Source organism: Pelophylax lessonae (genome assembly GCF_965119305.1).
Source record: "Pelophylax lessonae genome assembly, chromosome: 2".
Lineage (NCBI taxonomy): Eukaryota > Metazoa > Chordata > Amphibia > Anura > Ranidae > Pelophylax > Pelophylax lessonae.
In genome coordinates, this window is record NC_138769.1 from 269,087,131 (window position 1) to 269,114,634 (window position 27,504).

General features: G+C 41.8%; 1 protein-coding gene across 2 annotated transcripts in view; it reads left to right on the top strand.

The window, feature by feature from the left end:
• PLEKHA6 (pleckstrin homology domain containing A6) overlaps positions 1-27,504 on the top strand; it is a 949,845-nt gene that overhangs the window by 708,677 nt on the left and 213,664 nt on the right. For both annotated transcript variants that reach the window (XR_014224910.1, XM_082245107.1), the window contains 2 exons: positions 14,538-14,720; positions 14,797-14,961. Coding sequence is in view for 1 of the 2 variants with exons in the window: in XM_082245107.1 (XP_082101233.1) it covers positions 14,538-14,720; positions 14,797-14,961 (348 nt within the window). In the remaining variant the exon portion in view is untranslated. The remainder of the gene's footprint in view (positions 1-14,537; positions 14,721-14,796; positions 14,962-27,504) is intronic.

The following is a 27,504-nucleotide window of genomic DNA, read 5'->3' on the forward strand; positions in this document are numbered from 1 at the left end:
AGAAATATGAAGATTAAATCCCACTTTACACTGTGAGACCCATAGCCTGTGGTAGACCGTTGCCATGAAGTCTGTGACTCCTAAATAATCAAAGCATTGCTTAGATGTAGATTCCATGTACTTCAATGTAGGAGACGGACAGTCTGCTACTAGGGTCTCCTGCTATTATTTGTTTAATAAGGTGTTCTGTGTTTATACTTAGGATTAAGTGTAATGTGCTTTATTTTAGCCTTGTTGCAGTGCTGAGTTAATTAACATGTTAATGATAACATTGTCTGGGTCTGTCTTTCCATTCACCTATTGTTTCTGTCCAGATGGCTAGGTAATTAGTTCAGATGAATTATGTTTCTGTATACAATTTCACCTGCATATGATAATGTAATCAGGCTTACCTGACTTGTGTGTGGTAAATATTGTGTGTGAGTCTGTTTAATAAAGGTTCCAGATCTATACAAGCTATTCTTGGCTAGTTTTGTATGGGGGCAGCTAGAATATCTGATATCTATGTTCAAGACTGAAGGAAATAGTATTATGACCGAGGCCCACAAACACAGTGTGGGTTGTGGTTCCGTTGCAGTTATGCTGCCTGTAACATCGTTCAGCATGACCAGTTTGGTGGTGGGTCAGTGATGGTCTGGGGAGGCATATCCATAGAGGGACGCACAGACCTCTACAGGCTAGACAATGGCACCCTGACACCCATTATCTATCGTAGTGAAATCCTTGGACCTATTGTCAGACCCTATGCTGGTGCAGTGGGTTCTGGGTTCCTCCTGGAACACGACAATGCCCGGCCTCATGTGGCGAGAGTATGTAGCCAGTTCCTGGAGGATGAAGGAAATAATACCATTAAATGTAGAAGGGGTTTTTTGATCTCTATAGCCCTATGTATAGTCGGGTTTGCCGTCGTCCCTGGTTAAATATTGTATCAGTTTTTGGTACCTCAGGCCAATGAAAAAATGGGACTTTTAAGGCAAGTAAGAGAATACGATAAAGTTCAAGCAAAATCGCTAATAATAATAAAATAATATTTAATCCTTAAAAATCATAAGAACAGTGAAAGTACAGTAGCGTGAGAGGGTTATAGACCCTTGTGAAGGTGTGTAATAGATGGAGGATAGTGACACGTGGTAAATGGTGACTTTTTAGGGGTGTATCTCTGTCATTCCCTGCTGGTAAGCTTGGGTTGTTCTGATCAGAGATGTCTCCTATATCCTACGCGTTTCGGCCCTTTTAGGGGGGCCTTTTTCAAGGTTGCTAGTCACCATTTCTGTTGATAGAATACAGGTATGGTGTTAAATATTTATAGGTATTCACCACTTTTATTAAATATAAGTTGTGGTGAGTTTTTCAAAATAGTACATACATATTGTTTTCTTAAATCCTTGTAGGTTGAGGTGGCTCTCTCTTTAGCACAGCGGGAACCTATGCGGTTTCCTGAAAAATATATGGAGTTCAACTGCAGGGTTTGTATTATGGGTTATTTAATTCTGTAAGTATACTTATTTTGACCTTACATATTAGGTCATGTTTCACTTAGTGGCTAATTTTGGTTCCGGTGTAAGTGAAAACAGGTCCTTTTCAAAGAGGTCCTTGTGCCTATAGGTGGTGCAATGTGAAACAGGTATATGTGGTTCAAAGCATTAAATAAAATAAATGAATCGGATACAGTGTGTAAAAAACGTTGGGTGTTGTTACCTTAATTCTTATATAATTGCCGCGGTGGAGTCTTTAAAGTTTGTCTCCAGCCGGATCGCACTTTAAAAGAGGGAAAAACTCCTTCCTTAGTGTGCTATCTTTTAGGGGTTTTCAGTGTTTAAAGCAATTGTATCCGAAGTTGAAACTTACATTTTCGTTTTCAGGTGCGCCGCTCTGGTCCTCTCTCATCCCCATGTGGTTGGAGAATGAGAAAGGTAGTGGTTCCCCGCCCTTTTTTTCAGACTCGCGCATGCGCAGTGAGCGCTGCACGTCTGAAGCCTGATCGCACACAGCTGGTGTATGTCTCTGGTGCGCCTGCGTCAATAGCAGAGTGCGCTTCCAGTTTCCACCACTGTTGCTCACTGGCGCGGCCGCCGACACGGAGAGGGCACAGATTCCAGACTTTTTAAGTCTGAGGGGCCGATATCGTTGGCTATTGAGCTGTGCCTGTGAAGTGCCCCTAGGAGGAAATCAAGGGGGGTCCTCCTAGTGGCTTACCGTGCCGGGTGTGCTAGAGTTTGGGAGAATTCTCATGCAAGGATTTGTACATAACATAAGTGCATGGTAATCAGAAAAAGGAAATAAATAAACAGAAAAACACAAAAACATTTGTGTAGTTTAATTAAGTTCTTAATAGCAGTGTAGTATTTGGTCAGGTTAAAGGGGAAGGAGGGGGATATCCGGTTGTATCCATGTTGGAAAGGAGTGAGGACAGTCTGTCTGAACGTTTTTTCTATGTGTAGGCTTCCAGGTATAAGTATTCTGGGAGGCAGGTGTTTTTTATGTACAGTCATTTGTCAGGGTTTTTAGGAGATCATGTTCGTTCTAGTCTCCATGTGATGTTCTTTTTTGAAAGGAGAAGGTTGAACAAGTTTTTTTGTGAATGGATTTAGTTCTAAAAGATTGTAAAGTGGAGGGTGGTTGTGGGCTTCGGGTGTATCCGTCATTACTTCATTATGTTCTATCCCCTCTTGGTGGAGTTGGGTAATATTCTTGAACAAGAGTTTTGGTGAATGGATTTTCCAAAAATATTTATAATTTTTTGTTTTTTTGGTGAATGTTTTTTTCTAATCGGTTTTTCCTGAAGAAAAGCCTTCTAGGAATGGGGCATAGCTTTCGTCTTCATTTAGGCCAGGAAAGGTGGTTGCGTTGAGACGTTTAATCCATCTCATCTCTAGTTGAAGCAAGGTTTTGTTCCAATCGCCCCCCCTCCTTGGGATGTGGATCCGTTCCAAGGCCATAAAAGATATTTTTGGCATCTTATTGGCATGTTTATAGGCCACGTGTCGACCCAAGGGTAGATGGAAGTTGCACATTTCCATTGAATTTACGTGTTTGGTATTATTAATAATACCATTAAATGGCCCCCACGCTCAACTGACCTTAATCCAATAGAACACCTCAGGGACATTATGTTTCGGTCCAACCAATGCCACCAGGTTGCACCTCAGTCTGTTCAGGAGATCATTGATCCCCTGGTTCAGATCTGGGAGGAAATACCCCATTGTCTCATTAAGAGCATGCTCCGACATTGTCAGGCATGCGTACAAGCACGCGGGGGCCATACAAACTACTGAGTACCATTTTGAGTTGCTGCAATGAAATTTCAGAAAAAAAAATTGCCTACTGCATCATTTTTTCACTTTGATCTTCAAGGTGTCTCTGAATTCAGCCCCCTATGGGTTGATAATTTTAATTTCCAATAAATTATGTGGCATCCTTTCCTTCCTAACACATTACCCAGTCCATATCAGTATAGATATTCAGCATGATATTTTTCCCCATTGAGATCTGATGTGTTTTCAAATTGTTCCTTTCATTTTTGTTGAGCAGTGTATATAAAATTGCCTAAAACTACAGCGCAACCTGTATGAAGCTAATGGGGGAGTTTAAAGGAGAACTAGTCCAGGGTGTAGTGCCAGTCCAATTTGGCCCCTGCTAGCTTTACCAATCCCCTGATAATGCGAGAGCACACCTCTATCTGGCAACCCCTCACTGCCCCTGGGGGGCAGAAGGACATAGAGCCATCTAGCATAGCAAGCAAATTTAGAAGGCAAACAGATGTTTCTATATAAGGGTGCAGGAAGAGAAAAAAGAAAAGGTTTCATGCTGGTCGTACAGGGAGACTTCCCCTGATAAGTGACTGATTTAACCGTTACCTGTCGTGACAAAACCTGTAGTGGATCCATTCAGGTTAGTCGTTAGAAAGGTGTGGGAAGGGCGAAAGTAGAATACAAAATTCCTGTAGGCGGGTCTGGGTTGGACATCTGAGGTCTACCCAGAGCCCATGCAAAACTGTGATCAAAACAGAGAGTGAGCCTCTGGGCGAAGTTAACTGTGTAAGTCTCTGGATACCATGAATGGGCTATGACCAAAATACAGCCCAGAGATCTGACTTTTAGGATTCACGGTCTTGAACATCTTGCTGTACTCTTCGCTGGGAGCGATGACTTCTGCCGGATCTCTATGGCCTGCTAGCTGCAGGAATTGTGGCATTGGTGGTTGCTTGGAGAGTGAACGCCAGACAATTAGGGAGAGAAACTGGTGCCATCTCCAGGGCACTAAATAAAGTCGGTAACTCTGATGGGTGTCGTAAGGAGTAAAAACAGTGACCCTTCTGGGCGAAATGGGTGGCCCCATTTGTAGGTGATGCCAATGTTGCTGAACCTCTCCAAGAGAGGCTTCATGCAGCGGCACATCTGAAGAGTCCCCCGTGACACATCTGACAACAGGAGGATGAGGGCACCATCAAAGTCTATCAGGCCCTTGCACTAGGCCTGTTTAAAAAGGCCCTCTTTGGGAGAATAACTGTGAAGTCAGCAAAGGGTATCTCTAGGTCTATCTTCCGATTTGTTACTGGGACATAATGTCCTGTGAACCCTGACGATGGCAATGCTGGACTCAGCATGGCGCTCCAAGTATATGTTAAAAATGGAGTAGACTATGGCTTTAAGGTCTGCTTGCAGAGTGGCTTCTGGAAGCCCTCTTATTCGGATGTTACGCCTTCAGCTGCAATTTTTCAAGTCATCTAGGAGTAGCATTTAGTAACTTGGTCTGCGTGGTGGTCGTGTCAGTTTCTAACGTGGTAACACGCGTTGTATCATCTGCCACTTCTTGCTTAAGCCCTGCCAGTTCCCCCCCCCCTAAAGAGCCATGTGTACATGAGAGACCAGTTAGCCATCCTTTACAGGGTGGGAGTTTTTGCAAGAATGCCCTAATGGTCTGTTCAGAGGGCTGCTCAGTGGAAGAACCCTGGGGGGAAGACTTAATGCTAGGGGTACTCACTGTGGCTGGAGATTTGGAATCTGGCTTCAGAATGTGTCTCTCTTTAACACACTGGGGCTGTGAGAAACTGGAACTGAATAATGTAGATTGCATGTCTGTTGGATCTTGCAGGGAGCACAGCTCATCTTCTCCTGGACTAGGAAGAGGGGTGAGGGTGAGAGAGCAAGGCAGGCAGGGAGAGAGGTGGCTGGGTGGTTAGAATGGCAGCATGTCATTATCCGAGCTGGTCTTCTCCCTCTCCAAGTCTGCAGTTACAAGCCTGAGTTCTGTTCTCATGGCGGCTGCCGACGCTATCTTGGATGTGTCTGGTGTAGATGCCGCAGGCTGAATGGGGATCAGGAATCTCTCCATCGCTCCGCTGACCTCTGTAGCGGTGGTCAGTCTTCCCTGTCAGGTTAATAGCAAGAGGGGAAAATGTAGTGTAAGGCTGCAGGAGAGCCGCAGACCAAGAGCCGAGCAGGAGAACGTCCTCACTCTTCCATGCCGCCCCCCTTCTTTTGAAAGATTTTGTATGCTATGTAACCAGAAGGAAATATTTGTACAAGGCCCTAGATGTTGGGTACCACCTGGTTAGGAATTTATAGTTGGTCTCTTGGTACCTGTTGGCTTCAGAAGTCTTGTGGACAAAACTGATGGTGTAATCAGTTTGTGTCAGGGGAAACAAAATATTCAGCGCATGCTCCCTTTTTTGAATATAGAGCAAAGTGGACCAAATTCTTTTTTGAGGAGAATTGCATAGGATTCAAAAAGAGCCCTGATGGTTGTTGCATTTTCATTACAGTGATATTTACATTTTTTCAAGTGTGTAAGAGCGAAGGGGTGGAAGGGAGGCTAAGAAACAAGAGAGCTGTAGTCTCAGCCCAAACCACAGCTATGTAAGTAGATTTATGGGTGGGGCCCATTCGGCAGATTGAATAAGGTGGGTGGTTCAAACATAGTGTTCCGCCTACCATTGGGGAAAGGTGGCTTCTGTCTGGCCCATGTGGAATGTCCAATGATAGGGCTGGGAGGTTGAGGCCCATTGAGCAGATTGAATAAGGTAGGTGGTTCTAAGTTTGTGTTCTTCTTGCCATTGGAACAAAGGCAGGTTTTTATTAGGCCTGGTTGAATGTCAAATGATAGGTGTGAGAGGTATGGAGACTGGGGAGATATGAAGTCCAGGAAAGCATTTGGCTGCAACTGTCAGAGCAGGCCCAATAGTCAGATCCTAGGGCAGTGATGGTGAAAGTGTAGTTGAGCATCATGGATAATGTAGTTCCAAAACATCTGGGGTGCCAAGGTTCGCCATCACTGTCTTAGGGGATGATGATATTTTGGGGGGAAACCAAAGTAGCCTCTGTAGTGGGAAAGTGGCAACACCTTTTCAAGTGTGGTGCACTGTTTGTAAGGTGTGCCTGAACTTTTTGATTGAGGAGAGGGTTGGGCATACCGAGGCCGCCTTTGAGTTTTGGTAAAATTAGCATTGTTCTTTTAACATGGTTTGGAAAATGGGACAGTAAAAAATTTGTGAATTTTGCTCTGATGGTTTTGAGGAGGGTGGTGGGTATGGCAATGGACAATTTCTGGAGTACAAATAAAAGATGTGGCATTACTATGATCTTGACGATTTTGCTGCTGCTGAACCAAGAGAAGTCGTGTCCATCTTAGGAGATCAGATTTGGTCTTTTTTGTAGAAACGTGAGAAGGTTCAAAAATACAAGTTTCCTGAGGTTGGCTGCCGAGGTATTGGATTGGTTTAGTGACCCAACGGAAGAGAAATTGTTAAAGTTGCGTAATTTGAGCAGGTGAAATGAATCAGTGCTTTGGCACAGCTGTCTCTTAACTGCTTACCAATCAATCACTTTTTATACAGCTATCTGTGGATGAATTGAACATGGGTCTTTGAAACAATTCTGTAAGATTTGGAATGCAGTGTTTGTCCTCTGAATTGGATCTTATACATTATACTTTGCAAATTTTGATGGTGTCAGATTATATACTGTTTAAAAGATATTTCCAGGTACAGGGAGTGTGAATGCTCAGTAGTTTATTTTAAAGGAAACTTTAATTAAAAGCAATAGAAAGGCTATCATTGCTGATCACTTTCTGTAAAATAAAGTCTGAAGACTTACAAAGCTGACACTGACTAGAACACTGAAGTACAGATCTGTTTATCTTCTCCTTGAGCCCCCTCGAATCTTGGGCCCTAGGCACTTGCCCTATCCTGCCTTTTTTTATAATCCGTATGAATACACTAAATACAGCACACAGTACATGCCTACATTAATCAAGTCCCAATTTAAAAAGAAGGTATGTAATTTAGTATTTCTTAATGAAACCTAGGCAGTCTAATCTCTCTGACTTTTGAGTCAGTTCATGATTTCATTTGAGTTTACTGACTAACATAAATAATTCATACCAAGAGTGTAATTATCACTCACATGACTACTATGGGCCCTTGCAGCATCTGATCATGGGATCAGAAACAATCATGCCCCATAGTGGTCGTGTGGGCTTCTCTGAGATTATCACATTCTTGGTATGAGTAATTTTTGCAATTTAGTAAACAAACATCATGAAGCAAGCAAGATGTGCAGTGAAGTTTGCCAAACTCTCTTATGACTAGTCGGTACACACTGAGTGAATGAGTTTTTTTTTTTTCATTCAGCCCATGCACGCTATAGGTGTTTACAGGAGTTTAGAGGCAAAAAAAAAAACCATCACTTGCGTATTTAGGAGAAGAGCTTTTGAGCATAAAAATCCCTGATGTGCCTAAACATGGGTAAATGAGTGTAAACGTGTTTAAATGTGCGTTAATGCTATGTTCTTTTTATTAATTAATATTCTGGCTAATAAAATGAATAAACGTCCAAGTGCTTGACACAACTAAACTTACTTGAAAAAAGGTGGCTTATTTTCGACTTTTGAACAAGCATGCAAAACAGACCCTCACCGGCGTGGGCTCATATCTGATATCTACGCCCAACTCTTGTCTACTCAGGATGCCACCCCGCCCACATATACAGCTAAATGGGAACGGGACTTGAACCTCACATTGGACGATGCTGATTGGATACAAATTTGGCAGGCTACTAAATCGGCGTCTCCTAATATTGTTGCTCTGGAGACTAACTATTAGGTCCTTACCAGGTGGTACTTGGTCCCTGCCACAATCTCTAAATACGTGCCTCAGTACTCACCCCGCTGTTTCCGTGGATGCAAATCTCCCAGCACCCATGCACATATCTGGTGGGAATGCCCGTTGTCCGTGCCTTCTGGTCTGATGTCTATGGTACTCTGTCTACTATTTTTCATACACCTCTCACCCCTGACCCGGCAACTGCACTCCTGAATCTCAAGCCACCTGATCTCACACATCGTCAATTTAAACTCTTTCTGTATGTCACGACTGCAGCCAAGCAGACGATAGCGAAAGCCTGGAAGACCTCCACTCTTTGTGTCCTGGCAATGAAGAACAGAGTCACCCAGGCACTGATTCATGCTAAAACGGAGGCAATTCTGTTGGACAAGCTGACCCTCTATGAAAAGCTTTGGCGGCCCTGGATTGACAATTGCCTGCCTTTTGGCTTTGATGACACCCTTGTACTCACTTGACCAAATGCATTTACTCTCCCTCCCCGTGTACCCACATGGGCCCCCACTGGTGGCTCGTGACTCTCTCTGGGCATCTACTACTTCTACTCCTGCCACCTCTCTACCTCGGCCCCTCCTGTTTACCCCGGTTTCCTCCTTGCCCCCCCCCTCCTTCCAAGTTGCTTCTGGAACTCCTGTGCTAGTTTTACTCTTTTATGGTGGCTAGACTTCCTTCCCTGGTTTTACTCAGGTCTACCGGCAAAGGTTGTGTCCTAGACCTCTCCTATACCTTCTGCTCGATATCTGAGCACGTTCAGCAAGGTACCAGGACCACCCTCTCTTTCAACTCGCACTGTTACTTATTACATGATTGTTATGTTCTTCCATAGTATTTCCACTGTGACTTGTTTTGATACGGTATGTATTTTTCCTTTATACTGACATTTTGCTGTACCATGTTTATTTTGGTTTCAATAAAATTGTTTAAAAGAAAAAAGGTGGCTTAACTGCTTCCATACAGAGCAGTTAGACACCCTTCCTGCCCAGACCAATTTTCAGCTTTCAGCACTCTCACACTTTGAATGACAATTGCTCAGTCATGCTACACTGTAACCAAACTAAATTTTTATCATTTTTTTCACACAAATAGAGCTTTCTTTTGGTGGTATTTGATCACAACTGGGGTTTTTTTTTTTTTCGTGATATATGCAAAAAAAGAGCAAAAATTTTGAAAAAAAAACACTTTTTTTTAGTTTCAATTATAAAATTTTGCAAAAAATAAATTTTTCTTCATACATTTGGGCCAAAATGTATACTGCTACATGTCTCTGGTAAAATTAACCCAAATTAGTGTATATTATTTAGTCTGTGTGAAAGTTATTGAGTCTAGAAGCTATGGTACCAATTACTGAAAATTGATCACACCAGATGTACTGACTGCCTATCTCCTTTCTTGAGGCCCTGAAATGTCAGGACAGTACAAATACCGACCAAATGACCCCTTTTTGTAAAGTAGACAGTCCAAGGTATTTAGTAAGAGGCATGGTGAGTTTTTTGAAGTTGTAATTTTTTCCCACAATTCTTGGGAAAATGAAGAAAAGAAATTTTTTTTCTTTTTTTTTCCCACAAAGTTGTCAATTTATAAGCTATTTCTAACACATAGCATGTACACAGAAAAAATTACACCCAAAAATACATTCTGCTACTCCTTCCGAGTATGGCGATACCACATGTGTGAGACTTTTACACAGCCTGGCCACAAAAAGAGACTCCACGTCCAAGAAGCACATTCAGGCGTTCTAGGAGCATAAATACACATAAAACTTTCTTACTACCTATCACACTTTTCAAGGCCCTAGAGCACCAATACAATGGAAAAGTCCACAAAATGACCCCATTTTGGAAAGCAAACACTCCAACGTATATTCTATGAGGCATTATGGGTCGTTTGAACATATCATTTTTTTCCACAGGTTTTTGGAAAATGTGGGAAAAAAATGAAAACTTTTTTTTTTTACACAAAGTTGTCAATTTATAGGATATTCCTAACACATAGCATGTACACAGCAAAAATGACACCCCAAAATACATTCTGCCACTCCTCCTGAGTATGGCAATACCACATGTGTGAGACTTTTTCACAGCCTAGCCATATAGAGGGGCCCAACATCCAAGGCGCACCATCATGCATCCTAGCCACTTGCCTAGGCCTATTTTTGACATTTGGTGTTTACAAGCTAAAATCAGTTGTTTTGCTAGAAAACTGCTTAGAACCCCCAAACATTATATATTTTTTTTTAGCAGAGACCCTAGAGAATAAAATGGAGATTATTGCAATATTTTTTATCACACCGTATTTGCGCAGCGGTCTTCCAAACGCAATTTTTTTGGAAAAAATTCACTTTTTTTAATTAAAAAATAAGAAACCAGTAAAGTTAGCCCAATTTTTTTCCATAATGTGAAAGATAATGTTACGCCGAGTAAATAGATACCCAACATGTCATGTTTCAAAATTGTGCACGCTCACGGAATGGCGACAAACTTTGGTACTTAAAAATCCCCATAGGCGACAATTTAAAAATTTCTACAGGTTGTCATCTTTGAGTTACAGAGGAGGTCTAGGGCTCAAATTATTCCCCTTGCTCTAACGATCGCAGCGATACCTCACATGTGTGGTTTGAACACCGTTTACATATGTGGGCGGGGTTTCTGTATGGCTTCGCTTCTGCGCGCGAGCTATCGGGGACAGGGCGCTTTAATTTTTTTTTTTTTTTTTTTTACTATTTATTTTATTTATTATTTTTTATTTTTACACCGTTTAAAAAAAAAAAAATTGATCATTTTTATTTCTATTAAAAGAAATGTAAATATTCCTCGTAATAGAAATAGGCACGACAGGACCTCTTTTTTGTGAGATCTGGGGTCAAAAAGTCCTCATATCTCACAAGTACACTAAAAGATAGAAAAAAAAATAAAATTATTATATAAAATGAAAAAAAAAAAAAAAGGACCTTTAAACCGGTTGCTAGGCAACAACATTTTCCGTAGCTCCGGTCCTCCAAGACCATAGAGTCAAGTGAGGGCAAGCTTGCCCTCACTTGACATCCTGTCTGTGAGGATCCGGGACCGGATCGTTTTCCCCGCTGCCGGCGGGTCCGGTAAGCGGGGAAAAGGACCGGAACGCGGCGGGAGGGGGGGGGGGCGCCTCTTCCGCCATCCCAGTAGGATGATCCTACGGCGAATCCGCCGCTGGGACCACCCTTATCTGAAAGCCAACCGTCCACCGTTTAAAAAAAATACCAGGGTTATGGCAGCTATCTGCTGCCATAACACCGGTATTTAGGTTTAAACTGAGGACGTATATAAACCTTTTTGGACTTGGACATGGTGGCTGTATGAAGGGTGACAGGTACTCGGGTACTTTGTTGGGCAGGTGACAGGTACTCTGGTACTGATGAGCAGGTGGCAGGTACTCGGGTACTCCGATAGGCAGGTGACAGGTACTCGGGTACTCTGATGGGCAGGTGACAGGCAGGTGATAGGTACTGATGAGCAGTACTGATACTGATAGGTGATACTGTACTGATGGGTACTGATGATCAGTACTGATACGTGATAGGTACTGATGAGTAGTGATGGGTACTGATGAGCAGGCGGCAAGTACTCGGGTACTTCAGGCGTCAGGTACTCTGATGAGCAGGTGGAAGGTACTCGGGTACTCTGATGGGTAGGTGACAGGTACTCAGGTACTCTGATGACAGGTACTCCGTTGACAGGTACTCAAAGTACCCGAGTACCTGTCATCAGAGTACCTGAGTACCTGTCATCAGAGTACCCGAGTACCCGTCAAAAGAGTACCCGAGTACCCGTCATCAGAGTACCCGAGTACCCGTCATCAGAGTATCCGAGTACCCGTCAGAGTATCCGAGTACCCGTCATCAGAGTACCCGAGTACCCGTCATCAGAGTACCCGAGTACCCGTCATCAGAGTACCCGAGTACCTGTCATCAGAGTACCCGAGTACCTGTCATCAGAGTACCCGTCATCAGAGTACCCAAGTACCTGTCAGAGTACCCGTCATCAGAGTACCCGAGTACCTGTCATCAGAGTACCTGAGTACCTGTCATCAGAGTACCCGAATACCTGTCACCAGCCCATCAGAGTACCCAAGTACCTGTCATCTGAGTACCTGATGGGCTGGTGACAGGTACTCGGGTACTTTGATGGGCTAGTGACAGGTGCTTTGATGGGCTAGTGACAGGTGCTCTTTATTGGGGGGGGGGGGGCAATCAGTGTGTTTAGGGTGCACTGTAGTTGGTAACTAGTTGTTACCACAATCTCCTCCTCACACAGGAACAGTGTGTGAGGAGGAGAACACGGTGACAGCTAGTTACCGTGTTCTCTGTTGACATTTGTGAACGGCTGTGATTGGACACAGCCGGTCACGTGGTAAAGAGCCAATTTCATTGGCTCTTTACCTAGATCGGGGATCGACTCTGTCCGAGGGACGAGCCTCGTCCCCGATCGCTGCTCTGCGCGCCCCCGGGGGCGCGCATTGCAGAGAGAACGAGCGGCTCGTGCTGGAGCCGCTCATGTGATCGGCTGTGATTGACACAGCCGATCACGTGGTAAACAGCCAATTTCTATTGGCTGTTTACCTTGATCAGGGATGGGCTATGTCCGAGGGACGAGCCTCATCCCTGATCGCGCCGCTGCGCGCCGCCGGGGGCGCGCACTGGCTGCTAGAACGGGCCGACGTCATATGACGGCGGCCCGGATCTAGACAACCACTTTGCCGACGTAATTTTACATGACTCGGTATGGAAGTGGTTAAAATCCTCTCCTGCCAGGTGAAAAGCATTTAGAAGGGCCCCAGTGTGCATGAGGCCTAAACATGCTTGGGACAAACCTAGATTTATACTCGGGCAAAGAAGGTTAAAAAATAGAAAGACTGGCAGGCTGTCAAGATTCTGTTGCAATAGAAAGTAATAGGAAAGGAGCTAAGAAGTGCATTTGCTGTGAACTTTGAAGATCGTTTTCCCTACATTGCCTATGGCTACTGAGGTGAATGAGGATTTGTTTTACGGTGCTTTTTCAGCTTGTTCAGAATATGTCAATCCATTTGTTTGTCTAATCTAGGTACAGGTTCACTAAAAATGGTATGTACAGTTATTGCTACCCCCTTGCCCCCTTCTCAGGCTATAGGCATTTAAAAAGTTCTCAGATGTGCTGATGAGGGGAACTGTACTGGGGAGTCATGAATAAGAAGGGTGGTGGATGTAATGTAGCTGATGCATGACGATGGCAATACATGACTTTGCCTACAACACTTTTGCTGTCTGTCTCATCTTCTAAAAATTTGTGTGTGGGCTAAGCTCATGACAGTAGTCTGTCTGAAACACTGAAGGATATAGAAGGAAGCACACGCACAATGAGCTCACAAGAGTGAGCCCTAGGGTAAACCCAAATATTTAATTAAGAACTAACACAGAGGTTGGAAATCTACTACCAGCAGCTTATGCTGTATACAGACATAGGTTGTCTTCAGAATATACACATGCTTCTACTATATGCATGTGCAGAAGTGGGTGGGTGAGCAGTATTAGGAATTTGGGGCAGATAAGAAAAATGTGACAGTTTTCCTATCATATTTATACTAGCAGTTCCGGGACAAGGTCATCCAGCGCCCAGCGCAAAGAAAAGATGATGCCAAACTGCACCCCCCCCCCCCCACACACACACACACACACACTTCCTTTAGGATTAGGGTTAGCAGTGATGTCGCTGTCACTTCTCCTGTCAGCCTTGTAACAGTAGCAACTGGCACAGAATGCCCCCATCCCCGCAATAAACCATTACACCCAGGGCAGTTGCCCCTCCTGCCAACACCTTGTCCCGGCCCTGTATACTAGTACCTTTGCTTGCTCTTAGGTAATTTTACCATATGGTTTAAATACTCTTAATCTGTGGAAAAGTATTCTGTATAATTTAAAGTGTAACTATGATATAAATAAATTAAATATCCTGCATAATTAAGTGTTAGGTAAAACTCCTTTTCTTGGTCCATCTGCAGCCAGATCTAAAAATTAAAAAACAAAATACAAACATGGCTTCGCTGGATAGAATACATTCTGTTCATGGTTGGTTTAAAAACTCCCCATGAAAAAGATATTTACTGCTCATGTGATTAGTTCATTGCTTTTCCCATTATTTTTTTTGTTTTGTTTTTTTATTTACAAAACTGAGACTGATAATGTGACTGTAGCAGAAAAAAACCCATTGGCTCAGAAAGTAATTGAAATCCATGTCTTTCAGTACAAATGCCAGAAGGTAGAACTATGCATTGAAAGGTTGCTAAACCCTATAAGTGTACAGTATGTAATTGCAGTTTTTTTTCAACAAAAGTAATTTTAATTTTTAAATCATGTAATGTTTATATTTTAAAGACCCAAAAGGTCATAAATGTCCTATGTAATTTACAGGAACGTCCAAAAAGTGCCCTGTTCCCTGCTGAAGTCAAGTCCAAAATGAGCGTAGAAGAGCAAATAGATCGCATAAAGCGGCATCAGAGTGGGTCTATGAAAGAGAAGAGGCGGAGCCTTCAACTCCCTCCCAGTCAGCAAACAGATCTCAGCACTACCAAACCAACAGGCACATACAGAGTGGTGAGCTAGGCTAAATGTTATAACAACAGTAGATTGAAGGTCTAAATGAATTTGATATAACAGTAATTGGTTACAGGTAAGAAGACATCGGAGCATCCATGAGGTAGACATCTCAGACCTTGAAGCAGCTATACGCTCACAAGAGACTCCGAAGATGTATGAGTCTCCACGAGAGGAGATTGCACGCCTGCGCAAGATGGATTTGGAGCCTCAGGCATTTAGTATAGACATCAACAGAGAGGTTGGTACCTAAAGCATAACAATACACCATAGAAAAGACAGGAGCTTGCAAACAGAAATTTATATTTTGTTTTTTAAATGCTGTTGAGCATTAGATTTTACTTTCCCACAAAGGATCGTTTTTTACCACTTAAAAACCAGGCCATTTCTGACATTTCACTCATACATGTAAAAAGCTGTATTTGTTTGCTATTAAAATTACTTGGAACCCACAAATATTATATATTGTTTTAACCACTTGCCTTCTGTGCACTTAAACCCATCCAGACCAATTTTTAGCTTTCAGTGCTCTCACACTTTGAATGACAATTGCTTGGTCATGCAACACATACCCTTATGAATTTTTCGTCCTTTTTTTCACACAAATAGAGCTTTCTTTTGGTGGTATTTAATCATCTCTGGGTTTTTTATTTTTTACAAAAAAAAAGACAGAAAATTTTGAAAAAAAAAAAGTTTTTCTTATTTTCTGCGAGTAAATTTTGAAAATAAATACATTTTTCTCCTTCACTGATGTGCGCTGATGAGGCGGCACTGATGGGCACTGATAGGCTGCACTGATGAGGTGGCAATTATGGGCACTGATGAGGTGGCACTTAGGGGCACTGATGAGGTGGCACTGATGAGGAGGTACTAATATGCCGCACTGATGAGCACTGATAGGCAGCACTGATGAGCACTGATAGGCGGCACTGATGAGCACTGATAGGTGGCACTGCTGGGCACTGAGAGGTGGCACTGCTGGGCACTGAGAGTTGGCACTGGTGGGCACTGGCGGGTGTCACTGATGGACACTAACAGGTGGCAATGATGAGCACTGATGGGCGGCACTGATGGGCAGCACCATCAGTGCCCACACTCAGTGCCCATAGTGCTGCCAGTCAGTGCTCATCAGTGCCTAGATGAGCAGGCACTGACTGGCAGCACTATGGGCACTGATTGTGGGCACTGATTGTGGGCACTGATGGCGGGCACTGTGGGCACTGATGGTGGGCACTTAGTGTGTTTTATTTACCTTATGTAATCAGGGCACTGGTGATCAGTGCCCTGATTACATTCCTCTGTGTCCCCGACGGCTGATCGGCTCTGCTCCTTCCTCACACTGCAGTCTCTGCAGTCTCTGTGTGAGGAAGGAGCGCTGGTGATGAGAAATGATCTCATATGTTTACATATGAAATCATCTCTCATTGCATGGGCCGATCACGTGGTAAATGGCCGCTGTGATTGGCCATTTACCACGATCTGTGATTGGCTGTGTCCAAGGGACATGGCCGACACAGATTTTCCCCGATGCGCGCTCGCGGGAGCGTGCGGGGAGCTTGTCTCTGGGAGGCTGTTTAAAGACGGCCTCCCGGAAATTCGAGTCCGCGCTGTAGCCGTACTTCGGCTATAGCGCGGATATGAAGAAGTTAAGCAGAGGACCAAGAGAATAAAATGGTTTGTATTGCAATGGGTGGGATGTCGTATGATATTTGTGCAGGGGTTTTTCAAACGCAATTTGTGTTTGGAAAAAATATACTTTAAAGTGGATGTAAACCCCCACATATAACCAGTGAAGTGAACAAATTGCTATCACAAGGGACAAACACTGCATTGGCCATGACGGGTTCTCTTTGTGGAGAGATCTGGGGTCTATTAGACCACATATCTATCCTCTGCCAAAGCAGCTGATCAAACCAAGATCAGTTGGATTGGCTGCTTTACAAGTCTTGTTTTTTTATTGCTTCTGACATCACAGAAGGTGGGAAGAGAATTCTGTTTCTTCCAATCTCTACAGTGCATGAAATCTGACCAGTCGCATTGGTACTAGGCTCCCTGAAGAGATGGGAGAGGCTGGTAAATGGGGCAGGAGGGGGTTGACTGTAGCTGCAGCCATGATCCTTGTATAACCACCTCAACATGAGGCCGTATATATACGTACGGTGGTATTGGGGTGGTTAAATGAAGATTAGTTAGAAACCAACTGAAACTGGACATCACAGTCCAGTGATGTCTTAGGAGTAACTTGAATAATGACACGGTTCCCCCGCCCAGGCCATGGTGTACCTGTGTGATGCGGCCCTGGACACAGCCCCTCTGGTTGCCAGAGTGTCAACAGTGCGGATTGCCATACGCCGCATGGTGTGGCTGAAGAGCTGGTCGGCGACCAGTCTTCTAAGAAGGCCTTAACTGATCTCCAATTTTTGGGTGAACGCCTGTTTGGTGACTCCTTGGATGAGTTAATCAAGGGCCTAACAGGGGGTAAGAGTACTCTTCTCCCCCAATCCTCAAAAGGCAAGGCACCTCACAGTTAGCGGGGGCCTTCTTTCACGGCTCACAGGATTTTTTTTTTTTCGTGCCTCTGGCGCAAGAAAAAGGTAAAACCGTTCAGAGCCTCTGGAGGGAACAAGAAGGCTTTGTTAGGGTAAGCCCAAGACTAGCCAGTCCGGTTCGGGGGACAGATCCTCCTCTGCATGAAGGGACGCCCTCACCTGATTCCGGGGTGGGGGCAATGTCTGCGTTGCTTTCAAGAACCCTGGACGTCTCTGATTCAGGACAAATAGGTTCACAAACTAATTCGTTCAGGGTACAAGATCGAATTTTGGTCTCGCCCAGCAGACAGGTTCTTTCCATCAAATCTCTGTCTGTCTCCGGATCGATTGATGGATCTCAGAGAGGCAGTGCAGGATCTCCTTGCACAGGGAGAGATTGTGCCGGTTCCTCAGAAGGAAAGGTTTTTATTCATACCTGTTCACAGTGCCCAGAAAGGAGGGCAAGGTGCGTCCAATTCTGGACCTCAAATCACTGAACCGCTTTGTGCGGGTGCAGAAGTTTCCGATGGAATCCATTCGGTTGGTGGTAGCATCTTTAAATCAAGGGGACTTTCTGTCCTCCATCGACATAAAAGATGCATATCTGCACATCCTTATCTACAGTGGTATAATGCACAGTGGTATAGTGGGAGAGACTGCACAGCGCCGCCGGTCTCCTCAGCGTGCGCCGATAGTTGACAGCCTCACCTAGACAATAGTGTATCGCTCCGTCCGTCCTTGCCCCTCCCCTACGCGATACAATATTGTCTAGGTGAAGCTGTCAATTATCGGCGCACGCTGTGGAGACCGGCTATACCACCACGATTTCCACCATTCACTTGATGCTATTGTCCAAGTGCATGTATTGCACCTACAAATGTGAGTGAGATGTATCCACCTTTACTTAATAAAAGCTGATTATTTAAAGGATTTCATACACTATTGCAAGTCTCTTTGTTTGCATATATACTGCATTTATTGATGCTGCAACTCCTGTGAATGAGAGGAGCCCTGAAGGATATGGATGGATGATCTTTTTGGGATAACAATCCATGCGCTCTTTTTAAGGATTTCAGGTGAGCACCCATTCACAAGGGGGTGCACGGCTGGCTGTCCACTGTGACACTCTTGTCACTTCTCTCTGGGAGCACAGATCACTTTAGGATTTTGGACTTTATTTATTGGCTTTTTGCACTTTGCACACTGGACTTTTATATCTATATATTTTCTCTTTTCTACGAATATTATATTATATATTATATTATACAACTTTTTTAGCACTATTGGCACTTTAATATTATGTCAAATATGAATATTTTGGATTTTTAATTATTTAAGCACAAAATTAATTAATTTAATAATTTTTTATCTGCGCAACACTATATATTTATTTCAGAAAAAGTTATTTTTTCAAAATTTTTCAAATACCACCAAAAGAAAGCTCTGTTTGTGGGCAAAAAAGGACGTACATTTCGTTTGGGTATGGCGTTGCATGACCGCGCAATTGTCAGTTAAATCATATCACATATCACATCATAGGTTGAACTGGATGGACTGATGTCTTTTTTCAACCTCACTAACTATGTAACTATGAGAACCTCAGCTATGAGAAAAGATTAGAGAAACTGAATTTATTCTCTTGAGAAGAGGAGATTAAGGGGGGATATGATCAACATGTATAAATACATAAGGGGTCCATATAGTGAATTTGGTGTTGAGTTGTTCACTTTAAGGTCAACACAGAGGACAAGGGGGCACTCTTTACGTCTAGAGGAAAACAAAGTTAGTCTCCAAATATGGAAAGGTTTCTTCACTGTAAGAGCTCTGAAAAGAGGTGGTTCTGGCTAGCTCACTAGATTGCTTTAAAAAAGGCCTGGATTCTTTCCTAGGTGTACATAGTATAAATGGGTACTAAAAAATTTTTTTAGGTAAAGTTTATCCAGGGAATAATAAAAGGACAGAGGTGACCAGCGCTATGGAATTGTGAGATTATCGTGTGTGAATAATAAGGTGTGAGCAGCCAACAACCAAACCCCTAGGGGTTTAAGAATTAAAATGAAAGTGCAAAGAGGTTGATACGGCGCTACCTGTGAGTGACCAAGTGTCAAATAAATGATGTGGTAACTCAAAGTGATAAAATTCAAACTTAATAAAATAGCAAATGAAATAAGTGCACAACAGTATTATCCCGCTTGGAAAAAAATCTGAATCCGACTGTGTGCAGTGACCACGTGCAAAGTGCTTATGTGCAAATAAATAAACAAGAATTTTTAAGAAACGGGTGATGATTTATTCCAAATTTATATACAGTGCAAACTCTAATAAAACATCAGTGATTACTGAAAATAAAGTTGTGTTCAAGTATGGGAATTCTGGTTGTGCAAATAATGAGAAGTGATAAGAATTTCCCAATCAGTGAATAAAAAAATTTGCTTGCATACACCTGTGTGACCACTAGGTGTCGCAACTTATATACAACCTGTTATTGTAGATGCAGTGGAACAGATTATATAAAGTTCCAGGGTTCCTCCCGTCAACCGAGCAGGCACAAGCTGGCTAGTTTCATAGAGAAAAAGAGAGGGGGCTCCATGATGCAGTATACAATAGTAGAGAAAAAAGCAAGTGTAGAGACTCACGGTGTAGGCTGTTTTCGATCAGTATAGGCACACCGGAAGCTTCCACGTTCCACGGCCCGATGTTTCAAAACCGGAAGTGACGTATGACGCAATGGACTCCGCCCTACGCGTTTCACCAGAGGACGTCTGCTGGAGCGGCGTCACCACAGCGTACTCCCGGTCATTAAATAGCCTGCCCGTATCATAGCAACCAAACGGCTTCCCGCCGCCATATTGGTGCCCCGCTAATGCTGCCGATCAAAGGACATATTGCTCCTCTCTGCAATGTCGGCTACGTGTATATATAGAAGGGCGGCTACATGTCATCATTTCGAAGCAGCCTCACCGAAAAAATATGTGTAAAAAACCTTATTTGAACTTAGAAAAAAGTGTTTAAAAATTAAAATTAAAAACCAGACATCCTCAGTAGGGAAGTCAGAGGGGATCTTCCTGATAAAACAAGTTATGTCTTGTATATAATGAAGGGTAGTAATGTGAAAAATTTCTGTATTAGTCATTTTTAACAGAGGAAGAAATAAATGTATATATTTTTTCCTTTTTTGGAAAAACCAAAAATATACAAAAAATAAAAGGAAGATATAGATTATCTGACACCAGCAAACCAATAATTTGATGTTGGATGAGAAGGATCATAGGTATTTTATTCAAGAACCGGATTCCCATAAAAATATGTCAAAACCTCCAAAAACTCTATAGAAATGTATTCTAAGGTCAACATATAAATAGTTTGGGATAGGGAATGCTGAATGTTGAGTGGGGATAACAATAGAAAAATAAAAAAAAATAATTTTGATGCTGGATGAGAAGGATCATAGAGAATTTTCTCAAAATGAGGATCCCGTGGAGGTATCTCATTTACATATTATAAACTTAATACACAAGGGGGGTATTTTAGAGTCAAGTTGGAATAAGTGATGCTGGATTAGAAGGATCATAGGGAATTTTTTCTAAATTCAAATCCCATGAAGGTATAACATTATTCCATTTTAATTACATAGACTCTGTACACAAGGGGGGTATTGTAGAGTCAGGTTGGAATGAACGATGCTGGATGAGAAGGATTCTAGATGTTCACCAATTGACGTGTAAAGTACAAAAAAGTGCAAGAAGCGTATTGAACGTTAAGAAAGTTAAAAAACGTTTAAAACCAGGAGGGATGATACTGTGTAAAATTGGAGTAAAAGGATAAAATAAAAAGTAAAAATTAAAAGTGAAAGTAAAAATAGGGTCCTAAAACCATATAAAGGTCTTAAAACCACATAAAAATTAATTATTTAAGAAGGAACTATAGAATTTCTTTTAAAATTAAAAATTAAAAAAGTCTGAAAAAAATCCATAAAACCCACTGGAGAGAGGGCTTGATAGAGCAACGTGAAAGGACCAGGAGGGGTGATTATTAAAAGGTAAGGGAACCACCAATGTTAAAACTTAAAAATGATAATTAAAAAAACAATAAGAATGTCATAAAAATGTCATAAAAAACGAAGGGTTATAATAGAGTCCTGAGGCCAAACAATTGTATAAACGTTATATAAAAAAGGGGAATAAGAACTGTGTATAGGTCCCCAATTTTAATCATACATCTGTAATAAAGCAGTTCAGGTCTATATCGGCGTTTAACCCATCAGGGCGCAATGATTTCATCAGAAAAATCCATTTCGTTTCATTTTTTGAAATCATTCTTTTTTTGTTGCCTCCTCTCCAGTCCCCTTTTATTCTATCTATTCCGTAGAAAATTAATCCGGAGGGGTCCTGTGAGTGCACTTCCTTGAAGTGTCTGGAGAGAGTGTGCTTTTCAAAGCCCTTTTTGATGTTTTTTATGTGTTCTCTGATTCTTATATACAGAGGTCGGGTGGTTCTGCCTATGTATTGGAGCCGACAAGGGCATTCAATGAATTGGCGTGCTGGTACAAGTAATAGTGTCTTTTATTTTGTATATAACGCCGGTGGTGTGGGATCTGAAATTCTTGATTTTCTTTGGTTGCCTTTTATTGGTTCTACAGGGTAAACATTTTTGACATCTGAAAAAACCATTAATACTCGTGGGGAGAGAAATGTTTTTTGGTGGGTTTACCATATTGTGCACTACCTTGTCCTTTAGTGTTGGCGCTCTCCTATAAACAAAGGACGGTTTGCTCGGTAGGATTCTCCTCAAGGTCCTATCGGCTGTGAGTAGTGGCCAATGTTTTTTATAATCCTTTCTAACTGTTTATGCTGCCTGTTAAAGCCAGTTATGAAGGCAAACTCATGCTTGTTTTGTTTATCCCTTTTTCCATTTTCTTTAATGAGGTCTTCTCTTTTGGTGTTTCTTACCAATTATTTCAAATGTTCCAAATCATTCTTTTTGTAACCCTTTTCAACAAATCTTTGGATGAGTATATCCGCTTGGACATCAAAATCTTGAATGTGGCTGCAGTTTCTCCTTATCCTTAAAAGTTGACCTTTGGGGATATTTCCCAACCACTGTGGGTGGTGGCAGCTCCTAATTGGGATATACCCATTTTTATCGTTTTTTTAAAAAAAAGTTTTACTAGCCAGTTTACCATCTTGTTTAAATAATTCCAGATCCAGATAGGCCACTTTCTGTTGATTCCAATTTCCTGTGAAAGTAATTCCGTATACATTGCTGCTGATTTCATCAAAAAAGGATTGTAATGTTTCCATACCTCCTCTCCAAACCAAGATGATATCATCTATATATCTTCGATAATAAATTCGATTTGGTCTTTCCACGCTGAAAACTTGTTCCTCCTCCCATTTTTGCATAAATATATTTGCGACGCTGGGGGCATATTTAGCCCCCATGGCTACTCCTTTTGTTTGTTCATAATAACGTCCCTTGTACCAGAAGTAGTTCAAATTCATTGCCATTTGAAGGCCTTCTAAAATAAAGTGCACTTGTGCATGTTTTAAATCTCTGTGTTTAAAAAGTGCCCACTCCACACTATCCAATCCATCTTTTTGTACTATATTGGTATATAGTGAGTTGACATCTATAGTTACCAAAATATCCTCCTCTGTGATTTCCAAATTTTGAATGTCTGACAGCAATTACTTGCTGTCTCTGAGGTATGATTTCCCTTTGGGCACTAGCGGTTGCAAAAATTTGTCCAAATATTCTCCCAACCGGGAGTGGACAGAGTTTATGCCACTTACTATAGGGCAGCCGGGCTGTTTTTCCTCGTTTTTATGTATTTTAGGCAAATAATAAATTATTGGCGTTCTGGCTGCCTCTATATGTAAATAATTTGCCTCTTTTTTGTTTAAAATACCTGAATCCTTTCCTTTTTGGATGTATGTTTTTAGGGCTTTGGTAAATTTCCATTTAGGGTCTCCTGGGAGTCTTTTGTATGTATCTTCCGCACTAAGGAGATGCTCTAGTTCTTCTTCATAGTCCTTTTGATTTAAGATGACCAGGCCCCCACCTTTATCTGCTGGTCTGATAACAATTCCCTTTTTCTTTTCAAGTTTTCTGATAGTATCCCATATATCCTTTTCTTTCTTGTTTTTTAATCTTCAAAGCTCTAATTTCTTCCTCAACCATCCTTTTAAAAACTTTCAGATTCTCATTTTGAGGGTTCTTCGGATTAAAAACAGATTTATTTCTAAGTGCAGTGTGCTTATATTCTGTATTCATCATGGCTTTTATCCTTTTTGATCTCAAAAAATTTCTTAATATTAATCTTGCGTATGTATTCCTGCAAGTCTATGTATGCTTCAAATTTATCTAGGTTCTTAGAACCCCAACAAATGGGGGAAGAAACAATGGAGAAAGAAATATTGAACCAAGATATACACATGTTGACCGCTGGGATGACCGCAGGGAAAACACGCATCAAAATCAGGGAAGAGATAGAACACCAGCTTACTCTTACAATCGGATTGACACATACAATAGATTCTCAACCCTGAGCCATCACCAGGAATCCCAATATGAAAACAGAGACCCCCCTCCTAGAAGGGGTTTTTTTCCAAGGGGAAACAGAGGAAGACCCCCGAGAGGAGGCAGAGGCCCACAGGGACAACAAGCCCAATGGAGGAACAACAGATGGCAACAACCTTGGGGACGGGAAGGATCACCAAGGAGGCCCGAGAGGAGCATACAGACCCCAAGGAGGATACCGTATAAATTGGAGAGAAGATTGGAGAAGACCAACAGGAGGACCATCGGGGATCCCCCAGACAAAGAGGATTCGATATGAACAGGAGAGAAGAACCCCCCAGATTTTACGACTACGCAAGAAACGGAAACCAAGGGGAACACAAGGGGGGTCTAAGAAAAAGGAGAGAATTTTAGGAAAATGGATTTTTAATTTAAGCAACGTGACTTTTAACAAGGAGGAATTGAAACTTTTGGATCTAGGTCTAAAATACGCACCCGACAAGAACCTAGATACATTTGAAGCATACATAGACTTGCAGAAATACATACGCAAGATTAATATTAAGAAATTTTTTGAGATCAAAAAGGATAAAGGAACGCCCATGATGAATACAGAATATAAGCACACTGCACTTAGAAATAAATCTGTTTTTAATCCAAAGAACCCTCAAAATGAGAATTTGGAAGTTTTTAAAAGGATGGTTGAGGAAGAAATTAGAGCTTTGAAGATTAAAAACAAGAAAGAAAAGGATATATGGGATACTATCAGAAAACTTGAAAAGAAAAAGGGAATTGATATCAGACCAGCAGATAAAGGTGGGGGCCTGGTCATCTTAAATCAAAAGGACTATGAAGAAGAACTAGAGCATCTCCTTAGTGCGGAAGATACATACAAAAGACTCCCAGGAGACCCTAAAGGGAAATTTACCAAAGCCCTAAAAACATACATCCAAAATGGAAAGGATTCAGGTATTTTAAACAAAAAAGAGGCAAATTATTTACATATAGAGGCAGCCAGAACGTAAAAAAATTTATTATTTGCCTAAAATACATAATGTAATGATTAAGCTACACAGTCAGTGTGTGAAACGCGTCTACCTTGTCACTTATTGTCATATTTGGATGTCCAGTCAATAAATCTGGATTTTGACTCAACCTGGAGTGCTGCCAATTCCTTTTCCTTTATCAAATTATTGGTTTGCTGGTGTCAGAAAATCTATATCTTCCTTTTTTGTTTTTGTATATTTTTGGTTTTTCCAAAAAAGGAAAAAAAATATACATTTATTTCTTCCTCTGTTAAAAATGACTAATACAGAAATGTTTCACATTACTACCCTTCATTATATACAAGACATAACTTGTTTTTATCAGGAAGATCCCCTCTGACTTCCCTACTGAGTATGTCTGGTTTTTAATTTTAATTTTTAAACACTTTTTTTCTAAGTTCAAATAAGGTTTTTTACACATATTTTTTCGGTGAGGCTGCTTCGAAATGATGACATGTAACCGCCCTTCTATATATACACGTAGCCGACATTGCAGAGAGGAGCAATATGTCCTTTGATCGGCAGCATTAGCGGGGCACCAATATGGCGGCGGGAAGCCGTTTGGTTGCTATGATACGGGCAGGCTATTTAATGACCGGGAGTACGCTGTGGTGACGCCGCTCCAGCAGACGTCCTCTGACGAAACATGTAGGGCTGAGTCCATTGCGTCATACGTCACTTCCGGTTTTGAAACATCGGGCCGTGGAACACGGAAGCTTCCCGGCGTGCCTATACTGATCAAAAACAGCCTACACCGTGAGTCTCTACACTTCTCTACACTTTTTTCTCTAATATTGTATGCTGCATCATGGGGCCCCCTCTCTTTTTCTGTATGAAACTAGCCAGCTTGTGCCTGCTCGGTTGACGGGAGGAACCACTGGAACTTTATATAATCTGTTCCACTGCATCTACAATAACAGGTTGTATATAAGTTGCGACACCTAGTGGTCACACAGGTGTATGCAAGCAAATTTTTTTATTCACTGATTGGGAAATTCTTATCACTTCTCATTATTTGCACCACCAGAATTCCCATACTTGAACACAACTTTATTTTCAGTAATCACTGATGTTTTATTAGAATTTGCACTGTATATAAATTTGGAATAAATCATCACCCGTTTCTTCAAACTCTTGTTTATTTATTTGCACGTAAGCACTTTGCACGTGGTCACTGCACACAGTCAGATTCAGATTTTTTTCCAAGCGGGATAATACCGTTGTGCACTTATTTCATTTGCTATTTTATTAAGTTTGAATTTTATCACTTTGAGTTACCACATCATTTATTTGACACTTGGTCACTCACAGGTAGCACCGTATCAACCTCTTATCCAGGGAATATCCGATTGCCTCTCGGGGGATCAGGAAGTAATTTTTTTCCCTGCTTTAGCAAATCATGCTTTGCTGGGGTTTATTTTCACCTTCCTCTGGATCAACGGCGGGTATAGGATTGTGTATATGGGATTGTATGGTTGGGTTTTTAATACTGTTTTTTTTTTTTTTTTTTGGATGAACCGGATGAACTTGTGTCTTTTTTCAACCTGACTAATTATGTAACTATGTTACTATGTATATAGTCCCTTAACATGGCCTTCAAAATCTTGCAGACTACTGATGTTAGGCTGACCGGCCTATAGTTACCTGGGATATGTCTCGGCCCTTTTTTAAATATCGGTACCACTTTGGCTTTTTTCCCAATCAGCTGGCACCATACCCGTCAGTAGACTATCCTTAAAGATCAAGAATAATGGTCTGACTATCACCTGGCTGAGTTCTTTAAGATTCCTCGGGTGCAAGCCATCCGGTCCCGGTAATTTATTTATGTTAAGTTTCTAGTTTAGTTCTAAGTCTATCTTCTGTTAACTATGGGGGTACTCCCTGGGGTGTATTATTTAATTTAGCATTACAAGCTGGATTAGTGTAGCCCCCCAATTCTATTGTGAAGACTGAAGAGAAGAAAGGATTTAGCACTTTCGCCTTCTCACTGTCCTCTGTGGCCAGATTCCCTTCATCGTCTTTTATGGGGCCAATGTGTTCTGGCCTCGCTTTCTTACTATTTATATACTTAAAGCATTTCTTGGGGTTTTTTTTACTCTCTTCCGCTATATGTCTCTCGTGCACTATTTTAGCCACCTTGCTTTTGCCTTTACATTTCTTATTGCACTCTTTGTAATGTTGGAATGCTGCCAATGACCCCTCAGTCTTGTATTTTTTGAATGCCCTTTCTTTAGTATTAATATGCCTTTTTATGTTGGAGTTTAGCCACCCAGGGTTTGCTTTGCTCTTTTAAATTTATTCCCTTTTGGAATTCACTGGCCAATCCCTTTGTTTAGTATGCTCTTGAAGCACTCCCATTTTTCCTCTGTGTTCTTTGTTCCCAGGGTTCTATCCCATTTGATATTTTCTAGCAAAGAGCACAGTTCTGGGAAGTTGGCTCTTTTGAAATTCAGTGTCCTCCTTATATTACCCTTGTGTTTCCTATTACTATGATTTATACTGAAACGAATTGACCTATGGTCACTGTTTCCTAAGTTGCCCCGTATTTCTTTTTTTTTTTTTTAAACATTTTATTGAGGTAAAAATGGTAAGACATAAGTGAACAACATTTTTTTTTAGGCATTACAAAATGCATCAAAAAGAAAAGCAGGGTAAACAGCAACAGTATGCACCGTGAATAAGGTTGAGTAA